The sequence below is a fragment of the Enhydra lutris genome, unplaced genomic scaffold (genome assembly GCF_002288905.1).
Source record: "Enhydra lutris kenyoni isolate GAN:26980312 unplaced genomic scaffold, ASM228890v2 scaffoldscaffold12, whole genome shotgun sequence".
NCBI lineage: Eukaryota > Metazoa > Chordata > Mammalia > Carnivora > Mustelidae > Enhydra > Enhydra lutris.
In genome coordinates this window covers 23,757,184-23,768,829 of record NW_019154096.1, presented here as the reverse complement: position 1 = coordinate 23,768,829, position 11,646 = coordinate 23,757,184, and the positions used below count along the sequence as shown (strand labels likewise).

Genomic DNA, 11,646 nt, shown 5'->3' with positions numbered 1-11,646 from the left:
TTTGGATAAATGGTTAAAGGTATTACAGAAGATACTCTGTATATTTCTCCCTGTTGGGAAGAAGTTTGGGTGAGAGAGATGCTCTCAGAAACGTCAGTGTCCTTATTCTACAAGCAGGGCGTGAAGTTAGCGAGCAAGCCTCCCCAATGAAATACTGATACCTCATGCAAAGATTCTTAGGAAATCAAATATTTTTTATTCATTTACTGGATTTCATATCTCTAACAGTCCTGAAAACAACTACCCACAGTAGCAACACAAACCACGTGTATAACGAAAACAGGTGCCCCAAACGTCACACACACAACATTGAGAAACAAAATCCTACAGGTGCTGATATAACTCACTTTAAGCATGGAAAGATTCCTGCAGGGTTGCCTGGCAACCAACCTTTCTTCATCCTGGGGCTGATACTCCAAAGTCTTTGTTCGCTTTCCCTCGTCAGCATGACGAGTTAAGGACAAGTCAGATTAGATCTCCAGTTTATTACATGACTCCCTATCCTTCTCAAAGGGGTATCTGCAAGTCAGGACCCAACCTACTACAAGCAATGGCTGAAGCATCCCAGTGGGGAGCTCAGCCAGCCAGGCCACGGGGGCAGACTGTGGACACGTTTCGAAGTCCAAAAGCCACGGGACCCAAAGCCATAGAGAACTAGCAGCTCAGGCCTCAACTGAAAAAATTGCTAAAAGGGGATTATTTCAGGCCCAAATGCTTTGATTTTACAAGTTGGCCCATTTTGGGTCAAATATGCCAATCAGAAATGTCATTGAATGCCCCTGAAAACAACACCAAGTAACAAAATGCTAGGAGTACCCGAGAACCCAGGGTTCTCTTTTGGCCACCCAGAATGTGAAGTCAGCTAGAAGCTTGGCTGTTGGTCCCTGACCAACTCATCTGCTGGAGGAAAGGCTGGCCAGTATTCAAGGCACATCGGGTCCAAGCCCGAGGGAGTTCCTAGTTCTCCTTCTGGGCCTGCTGCAACCTCTTGGCCACAGCAGTGATCAGAGCGGCTCCCTTTCCACTCCCGTCTTCTGACAGTATGAGCTTCACATCACATCGAGGAGCCAGTTCCTTCACAGTTTCCTGCAAGATCCGAGAAAAGCTATGAAAGGGAGAGAGAGAAACATCATCAGCGCTTACATGCGTGACCAACATATTTATGAATGATTCCAAACTAGTTTCTTCCTTCCAGATGGCTTCTCCAGGCTTCCTGTGCCACTTGGTGAAGAGATGTTTTAATTGTACCTTTTATTGAGCAACTACGAAAGCCAGAGACTATTATCGGTGTTTTACATATAGAATATACACACAAAGTGTAATAAATAACAGTTTAAAAGCACTTATTAGGGGGCGCCTGGGTGGCTCAGTTGGTGAAGCATCTGACTCTTGATTTTAGCTCAGGTCATGGTCTCATGGTCGTGAGATCGAGTCTTCCATCAGGCTCTATGCTCAGCAGAGTCTGCTTGTCCTTCTCCCTCCCCCTTGGCTCCTCCCCCTGATCTCTCTCTCTCTCAAATAAATAAACAAGTAAACAAATAAACAAATAAATAAATGAATAAATAAAAATTTAAAAAAGAAAAAAGGAATGATCATGTGGTTTTTGTCCTTTGGTCCAGTTTTGGTTTAAGAGAGAGGCTTGTTGGTACCATATCAGAAATAACTGATTCTTGTGGAACCAAAACTAATGAAAATATTCTTTAACTAATTTTGCTAGAATGAGAGTCTTTCAACTGCATATTCCATAGTATATATATCACGTCATAAGCAATCCCAGCACCATGGACCAACTTAAATAAAGATGTTTATCCAGGGGTCTCATTTGAGAGGACAGGAAGTTCTGTTTCTACATCCATTTTTATTTCTATAATCCCACTTCTCTTATACCTAAAATCTCCACACTAAGGATCTACTCTCTTTTGATAAGATGATCCATTTCCTTTAATTTTAAACTACAGATAAGCCTTAAAGCGTTAGGGCGGAGATGAGGGTGACAGAGGGAAAGCAATGTGAGGGGCTGCTTACTGAATCGTTCCAAAACCCTGCCTTCTGGCACATTGACCTTGGCGGTTAGTTTGTCTGTGGGACGTTTTCTAGTCAATCAGTTATGAATTAAGATTTTAAAAGTCCATATGATTCTAGGAAAGTAACTGACAGTTGATAGTAGACAGCACAGTAAATCAGAAAACCCCAGTTTTTAAAAAAAAATTGATTTCCTTTGTCTTTTTTCCATTAATAGAGCAAATGAGACAAATGTCAACAAAATAATAATAATAATAATTATAATAAAAATAAGTGATCCTAAGGGGAAAAACAAGAAAAGATAGTAGTCCATTATTTTGGATAATGAGTCATCATCATAAGAAGAGCTAATGATCCAGGATTACAATAACAGTATGTTCGTGTATATGTTTCAGTATGATTGGAAATCTTTATAAACTTAACACTTTTTCTCTTCACCAAAACAAACTATTAAACACTAAAGAAAAATAATAGCTTTCAAAAAAAATAATAACAGCTTTAATGATTGACATTTTTGTGATGTGCCATGCACTCTACAGACACTGTTTAACTTTGTCCTCATGACAACCTATGAGGTAGGTAAGATTTTTGTCATCATTTTACAGATTAAGAACTGAGGCTCAGAGATGGTAAGAAACTGGGCCTAGGTCTCCCAGCTTCTAAGTGGTGGAGCCAGGATTCAAACTTACATTAATCCTTCTGTCCACTGGCTCCAAGCTAAGAAAATTATAACCTGTTCATACTTGACAAATGCTCTGTGCAGTGCAAAATACTCAGTTCTCATTGCTTCCCCGTGAGGTCTGGTGGGAGTAGTTAGGACTAGTCACTTGCATTTGTGGAGCACTGGGCCCTCAATCCTTACGCAGTCCTACAACGTGGAGATTACAACTGCCTTGAGGAGCATGGGGTCCAGAGAGGACGATGAAAACTCCCACATCCTAACCACTGGGGGAGAGAGCCCTGCAGGCTCACACCTTGTCTGTTAGATGGAGTGGGGTCCACACCCTCCCATCCCGGCCTCTCCGGCGCACTCACTGAGGGTGCAGCTTGTACAGGGTGCCGTCCACTCCCACAGTGATGTTCAAGTACTCTAGCCCCTGGTCTTCCCTCCTTTTCTCCACGATGGCAGCCAGGCCGGCACCGTAGAGCTGGGCCGCCCTCCGGGACACGGCTCCGCACACCTCCTTCACCACAATGCTGTCCTCACATGTGCTGTCCAGGCCCAGCTGCTGCAGAATCCTCCTGACCTGGAGGAGGGCCAACCGATCGCTGCGGGCAAGCAGAGTGGGACGTCAGGACCTGCTTCCCGGAGCCCTCAAACCCGCTCCACATGGCTCACAACCCCCCAGCCCCCAATGCCCCAGGAGGAGGGAGGGAAAAATGATCCAGGCAATGGCTGAGTTAGCACAGAATGCCACAGAAGCTGGGACTCAAGGAAGCCTGCGACCTGCATCCCCGAGCCCTTGGAAGTCCCACCACCTTCCAGAAATAAAGTGTGAGCACCTCTTGTGTTAGGCATGTTCAAACCTATTATCTCACTAGAAGTTCTTATCAGATTCAGCAACCAACACATCCGGTGTGCGTTTTCCAAAGAGGAATCTGAGGTTCAGGGTGCTAGAGACTTACCCACAGAGAATAGAGAGCAGGGATTCAAGCACCCACTTCTCACACCCAGTCTAACCTCTCCCACTGAGCATGGGAGCTCCCGCTACCTGGGTCCTGTTCAACTGGAGGCCAACTTTCCTTCTCCTTAACTTTTTCTCATTTTCTGTTTTTTCTTCCCAACTAGACTACGTGCTCTATGAGGGTAAGACTGTATTCTCAATAGAAACCAGCATAGGGCTGTGTACATTCAATGGGGAAGTGAATAAATTAATAAATAATGTAAAATCAGCACCTTAGTGAACAGGAACCCGCCCATGGGACCATAAGCACAGAAGAACCTGCTGTGGGGACAGGCTGGCCTCAAGTCTAGACCCTGATTATCTCCCAGGGAACTTATGGAGCTCTGACTTCCAAGCTACACAATGTAAGATTATAGCCTTGACTGTCTCAGGGAATATGTAGGGAAGACTGTTATCAAGGAAGAAAAACTGAGGAAGTAACCCGTCTGGCCATAGAGTGGATTCAACAGGTAAATGGTGGTGTAGACAGGTAATAGAATCCTTTGTAGATCCCAATGATGAGCTTGCGTGATAATGTTTAATGCAAATGTTCACAACATATTAAGTGAAAAAAATAGATGGTAAAATGCTATGTACCGTATGATCTTGGTTTGTTTTTGTTTTTGAATACTTGTCTTACTTGTCTTTGCTCAGGAAGAAAAAGAGCAGAAGGAAATCTATTTAGATGCTGGTAGGATTATGGTAGTTCTTACTTTCTTCCTTTTGCTTTTTTTTTTTTAATTTAAGTAATCTCTATACCCAGGGCACCTGGGTGGCTCAGTCAGTTAAGTGTCTCCTTCAGCTCAGGTCATGATCTCAGAGTTCTGAGATCGAGCCCTACATCGGGCTCCCTAGTCAGTGGGGAGTCTGCTTCTCCCTCTCTCTGCTCATGCTCTCTCTCCCTCTCTCAAATAAATAAATAAAATCTTAAAGAAAAAAAAGTAATCTCTATACCCAACATTGGGGCTTGAACTCACAACCCCAAGACCAAGAGTTACATGCTCTTCCGACTGAGCCCAGCCAGGTGCCCCTTCCTTTTGCTTATGAATGAGTAATATTTGAATAGGATGAAAAAAAGTGGGTTTTCTTTTTCAGTATGTAAAATAATAAAACCTGAAATTCTTTTCACAGTTTGGCCATCACAGTTTACCTAGCTCACCTAGTTCACCCAGCCCATCACAGTTTACCTAGCTCACCTAGCCCATCACAGTTTACCTAGTTCCTTCATGTACATTCCCCTACTTGACCATTGGGTCGATCATTGGGGTTAAGCAGTAGAGCATTTATCCTCTATAAGGAAAGAAATTGTCATCCAGAGAGGTAAAGTGACTTGCCCCAGGTCACACAGCACAAGCAATCTTAAACTCAGGCTCAGAGACTGTAGGAAGCCCAGGATTCCCCCCCAAGGTCCCTGGTACATCCATTGGACAACGTGCTTTGAAATGGGCCACAGTGCGCATAGCACCTCCCATTCCCAACGGGCATGACATTGGATATGATTTTTATTACATGAAGTTTAAACATACGTAAAATACCTAGAAACAGGAAATCAAAGCATCCAAAGCAGACACCTTTGGTGTGGCAGAAGAAATATTCCTAGAGGCATATAGGTCCTGCTAACTTACCCTTGTCCAGGGACATCTTCCTTTGTACTCAGGCAAACAAACAAACAAAAAAAAGGCAAAGATAGTCCATCTGCTTATCTCTTGCACAAGAAAAAGAAACCATATGCCCCCTGCAGCAAAAGAGGATCCCTCTGGTCATCAAAGATGATGACTTTTAACTTTGAATCTAACGGGTTGAAGGCAGACCAAAAAAAAAAAAAAAAAAAAAGAAGGATGCTGGGTATCTGCTGATCAACATTTCTGAAAACACAAAATTGCTGCTACTGCTACTGATTCTACCTCTATCTCCTTAGACAGCAAGATCTGCTCTGCAGATTTCTCTCATTAAGTACACTGCTTTCACTTCTAACGAGTTTTCCTGATCTCCCAAAGTGGTATTTGGCTTGCTGGCATCTGGCTTTAAAGACAGTAAAATTAACTGAATGAATGCAAATTGACAGACATTCCAAATACAAAATCTCTAATAAGAACCAGTGCTGGTAGGAAAAGCAGTGAAACCAACACGTTTGTACATCACTGGTGGTGGTGGAAACCAGAACTATCTTTTTAAAAGTGTGTCCACAGGGAAATGCTTCTTTTAACCAAATGCTTCTACTCCTAAGGAAATAATTTGTGAAATGCAAATGGTAACACAAAAAGAATAATTATGGTGTTGCTCAGAATTGCAGAAATCCATAAATTATAAGCTAGACTTCTTATATTAAAGGGAAAGTTTAGTAAATTACAGTACAGCAATATCATGTAACATCACACAGCTATTTAAAATGATAATTACACCGAAGAGTTGAGAGGAGGAAGTTTCTCTTTCTAGAAGTATTCCAGCTAGAAAATGCAGGAGTATTAGCATTAACTTGCCATCATTTTACAATCACAGATCTAGGCAATGAGCATCAGTGACTGCTAACAACATAAAAGAGACACAGACAGAAAATTCAATGCCACCTATGACATATTCTTGTCCAAACTTCAATACTGAATCTAACCAGGCATCTTGGTCTTCTTGTGAGTTTCCAAGAAATACAAGGGAGAGAAAAATGCTAAATGTGAAATCAGCAAAATCTAGAACACAGGAAACTTCTAGGATACAATGACAGTTTCTTCATCAAATGTACTCCAAGGGGAAACAAAAGGAGAAATGTATACATTAAAAGAGATTTTTAAAAGACATATCAACCAGCTATACCGTATGGACCTTGTTTGGATATGGATGCAAACAAATGAACTGTAAAAACATTACTTTTAGGCCATCTGGAAAATAGAAACACTGGCAGGATATTAATTAATTAATCCAGCTTGGGGGTGGGAAAAGCAAGAGTATATTAACGGACTGAGTCTGGCTGTGAGTTGATCATTGTTGAAGGTGGTGATGCAAACATTAGAATCATTTTACCATTCCCTCTACTCTTATATATGTTACAATTTTTCATAATAAAAAATAAAATAGAAAACCAGAATTATAATGGAAAATTGTCACGTACAAATACTAAGTAAATAATATATAGAATGATATGTGTGCTGTGATTGTAATTATTAAAATATGTTTACACACATTGAAAAACTTGGAAGGGAATACGCAAAAATCAGAACAGTTACAGTTAGTCGCAAGCATATGGATGATTTTTTAAAAGTTTTTTTTTTCATATTATGGACATATCATCTTTTCAGAAACAAAAAAGGATCAGTTTTTTTAGCCTAAGCTAAATCCTGTGTTAACAGTTCAGGAAGCTTAGGGCCCAGGCACGCAACGGGCCCTTTGACTATGTGCTGTGGTTCCTCATGCAGCTAGAGAGACAGAGCAGCTCCAGAAAGAAACCTTTTGCCCAACCAGGCCCTTCATGTCTTTATTTTTAAATCTCAAGTCTGCTGGACCCCAGCCTGACAGCAGCACATTCCAGTCAGGGCCTCTCACACGACCAGGTGAACTTGATCCCACATTACCTTTCAATCTGAGACAGGAACTTGGTTTCAAAGATGCCCCTGGTCTGGAGACGCTCTGAAATCTGCCCACGGAAGAGGAGACCCTGCTTGGTCAGGTCAATCAGGATCTGCCGCACAATCTCCCCCAGGTACATCCCACTGGTCATTTTCTCGTATCTGTTTGGAGAATAGGGATAAGGTTGGTATGAGCAGGAAAATCAGCCCTGGTGAGTGGTTCACGAAAAGACCATGGGTCTGGGTATGGAAGGTAGACCACTGGCATCCAACAGCAGCCTGCTTTGGGGCGGTACAGAGTGGGCAGTAGGCCCAGAGAAGTGCAATGCAGAAGTCTGCACAATGTGGGACAGCCAGTCTTTGGAGCCCTGTGGACCAGGAGGAAGGCAGGTCCCCGCACTGCCCCATGCTGGACACAGGAGCAAGTACTGTGAGCCATCATCTGTAAAACAGAGAGCAAAAGCCTGATCCTGCAAGAGTGTTGGGAGGCCAGCATCTGGTCCACAGCGGGCACTGAGTGAGTTCCTTTCCAGGTCCCAGAGCCAGTTCTCCCTGGCTTTGTGTTATAAACCTGGTTTATAACATCCTCGGCTTTGCATTTGAAGATATCTGTTCCGTTAGAGATTCTGCTCTGTGAAATACTATACTTAAACTCCACACACCAGGAGATCTTGAAACATGTTGGAAGGGAGCCAAACCCCCCTTTTAAACCAGGCTGTGAGCTCCCTGAGGGAAGAAACAAGAGGAGAAGGGACTTTGTAACCAGCAGGCCCTGACCAGGCACTGACTAGGCACTGTGCACAGGCCTGTGAGACAGTGTTACTAACAGTGATGAGGGGCTGGGCTGCCTGGGTGGCTCAGTCGGTTAAGCGTCTCCCTTTGGTTCAGGTCATGATCCCAGGGTCCTGGGATTGAGTCCCACATTGGGCTCCTTGCTCAGCAGGAAGCCTGCTTCCCTCTCTGACTGCTGTTCCCCCTGCTTGTACTCCCTCTCTCTCTCTGACAAATAAATAAATTAAATCTTAAAAAAAGAAGAACGCGGCACTTGCCCCTTAAGAAGAGCCATGATGCTCAAATGTCCCAAGTTGGGATTCAGAGATAAGGTCCCTTCTTTTTGGAGCAAGCCCTGGTTCAGCTGAGCTCCCCACAGCTCATCTTCCTCCTAGCTACAAAGACTAGTGCTAAAGGAAGCCCAAGGATGATTAAGGCTAGCCCTGTCCTTCCCCAAGTATCTCCTTGTATGGATACTTGGTTCTTGGTTCCACAGTTACAAGGCATCTGTGGCCCACATATCCCATTACATTTCCTATCTGTTCAACTTCCCCACTGGGATATCATCATCATGATAAATCTATATTTTCATCTTACTTTATATACTAAGACACTGAGCTTCATTATGACAAAGACCATATGGCCTCATAGTAAAACATTTACAATCTGGTCCTTTACAGAAAAAGTTTGCCAACACCTGCTGTCATGGATGGGCCTGAGTTAATTATCAATTCCTAGCACGTTTCCTCTACCCCTACCTGCCCCCTTTCTCTGTTCCCCGAGAAGCTAGATAAGAACACAAGCAAAAATGTACTCATTTTTTTTTTTTAAAGAATCATTCATTGGTTTCCCTATTTTTGGTGTGGCTAGTAATGGAAATCTACCTCCCCAGTGACTGTGGCCCCTGGTGGGACATGACATCATGACTGAGAACCAGTGCTCCCATCTGCCACCCGCTGTCACTTCCCTACCCCCAGAACAACAGAGGTCACCAGCCTGGTAGCAGCCCTTGAAAGGCTGAGGATGTTGACCTCTAGGATGTCCTAGAAGCCCACCCTGAGCAGGCCCACTGAATCAGCATGCCCCTGTTCTGTGACACTTGGCCCACAGTGAGTGAACTTGGTTACTGTGTTTAAATCACTTCCAAAGCCACCCTAGACTTTATGGTACCTTATAGTAATTAGAAAAAGTCACCCCTTCTTTCTACTTCTTGGAAACTTGTCCTGTATTTTGCTTTTGTTCCAATAAGACACATCACTGACCTCTGATGGGGACGTATAATTAAAATACAATGCTGTAGTGGCTACGATATGAATGTAGTACCCCTCCCTGGGTCTGATAAAGTCATTCACTGAACATCCTGCTTAAATATACACATTGGCCCTCCTCACCTCTGTTTGCCAGGGTTCAAGGACCCCTCATCCACCTCCTTGTCATACTGGGTCCGGATGTCATCTAAGCAGCCATTATCTCCAAATCCCCCCCATTCTGTGTTAATGCACATCTTCCCTTCATCCCCCTCCAGCAGTTCGATGTTCCTCATCTCCTCCATGTAGCACATGTTGCTGCCTGTTCCTGAAAGGAATCATGAAGGGACTTTAGTCTCAAGAGACATCCCCAGGCTCTAAAGAGGCAGAGGAGGGCAGTGGAGAAGAATTTAGGCTTGGAGTCAGATACGACTGGGTGTGACTTCCAGCTTTACCCTCACAACACAGGGATTACAGGCAAGAATCTCGTCTTTCAGAGGTCCATCTTCTTCATCTATAAAAAGGAAGTAATCCCTGCCTTATAGGGTTATTCTAAAGAAAACAATGAGATGCTTCCTCCACACAGTATGTGGTACAAGAGAGGACACCATCCTCCCCCTCCTCCTCACCATCGCATCACATCATCATCTCTTCTTTATCCTCACCATTACTGTGAAGCTATAGGCACCCAAAATGGGCTCCCAAGTAGTCATGTTTAGCAGCCAGAGCTAGAAGGGACCATGAGGAATTATCTAGTCTTGGAGATATAAACATTGGTGTCTGTGGCCACCTTCTCTCTCCTTTGCCCCTGACCTGATCTCAGAACTATTCTCAGTGCAACAGTCCAGGCAACTATTATATTCAATCAAACGAGTGACACCCCATTGCCCTCCTAATTCTAGCCTGAACCCTACCACAGATGAGGAAACTCAAGTCCAGGCAGAGTGAGGAACCTGTCCGTCATCACCAAGTGGCTAAGCGTTCCAGTGAGATGAAACCTCTTAGCTGGCCTTGGAAGCATCTCACTATATCCCCATCTCTTTGTTCTACCCACTGCTCCCCTTCAGGAAGCCCAGACAGACAACTGGAACAACGTTCCCCGATTCTGTCATGACTAACCTGTGCCTGTCACTTGCAATGCTCATCGCCTCTGTCTTTACCAGTTCAAATCCTACCCATCTCCTCGCCAATTAGAAAGTCAGCCCTCTGAAATCCAACCTTGCCGTTAATCATTGCCAGAATTCTCTCAAAGGCCCCTCAAATGCCTCTATCACATGTCAGGCCACCCCCTTCCCTTCTAGGGTTCTTTCCAGCTCTTCCCCGTCCTGCATACCCACAGCCAGAAGAGGTCAGCTAACAGAGGAGGTGTACATCAGAGCTGCATGGAAATCAGCCGCAAGCCAACAGTGGTCTCTTTCTACTCCAGATAATCTGCCTCAAGACCCTAATTTGAAAATCTCGTCTTTCTGTGTCATTCTCCTTCCTCAACAAAAGGACAACGTTGGCTTAGGGCTCTTAAGGAGAAAGATACTAAGTAAAGTTTTAGAAATTAGGAAACCTGGACTCCTGATCTTAACTTCATCTCTGCCATGGACAAAGCTGGCTTTAGAGCATCTGTGTAATGGAACAATGCTCCATCCACGCCCAGCCCCACCCCTGGCCCAGCCCCACACCATGTAAAAAGGAAACCACCAGAAGATCAGACATAAGTAGGCTAATGGGACATGCCTGACCACTTACCTGCAATCAGGCCAATCTCACAATTAGGATCTTCATGGCCACAGGTCATCATGGTCCCCACTGTGTCATTCACAACTGCAACTATGTCCAGGTCGAACTCCTGCAAAGGAAGCAGCCAAACTGTAAAGTTGGGTATGCACACCAGGTAGTCTCAGGAGGGGAGTATCAGCCCAAGGGGGGCACAGGGTGGCAGAGCAAAGGGGCCTGGGAAAAGGCGCAAGGTCAGGCATGAGCCTCAACACTGTAACATACATTTCTCCTCTTGATGGCTTCCCTGAGCATGTCCACCATGTCTTCCCCTTCACAGTCAGTGGCCTTGAAGCCTTTGGTCCACTCAATGAGTGTTGCCTGAAGGAGAGGAGGAGAAATTCATTTGAGCAACAGTTTGCTGGGACCACTACCCAACCTCAGCATCAGAGAGATGCAAAGTGCTGTGGTCGGCTGCTCGTCACTAGGCCTGGGTCATCGTGATTCCATGTCTAATTCAGCCAAGGACAGATGAAGATGTGATTAAAGGTAAAAGCTGCATGCAACATATCCATCAAAGCATGGTTCCATAGTGAAAAACTAGAGGCAGTCTATCGTTCCAATGATAGAGATCTATTATCTTGTGCATGAATATAGAAAATATTAAACAGTCATAAA

General features: G+C 44.2%; 1 protein-coding gene across 1 annotated transcript in view; it reads right to left on the bottom strand.

The window, feature by feature from the left end:
* Nucleotides 1–957: 957 nt before the first annotated feature.
* LOC111145071 (hexokinase domain containing 1) overlaps nucleotides 958–11,646 on the bottom strand; it is a 40,109-nt gene continuing 29,420 nt past the window's right edge. The window contains exons 13-18 of the mRNA XM_022499684.1: nucleotides 11,254–11,349; nucleotides 11,002–11,101; nucleotides 9,406–9,589; nucleotides 7,250–7,405; nucleotides 3,058–3,291; nucleotides 958–1,105 (exon numbers count right to left, since the gene is read on the bottom strand). Coding sequence (XP_022355392.1) covers nucleotides 958–1,105; nucleotides 3,058–3,291; nucleotides 7,250–7,405; nucleotides 9,406–9,589; nucleotides 11,002–11,101; nucleotides 11,254–11,349 — 918 coding nt within the window. The remainder of the gene's footprint in view (nucleotides 1,106–3,057; nucleotides 3,292–7,249; nucleotides 7,406–9,405; nucleotides 9,590–11,001; nucleotides 11,102–11,253; nucleotides 11,350–11,646) is intronic.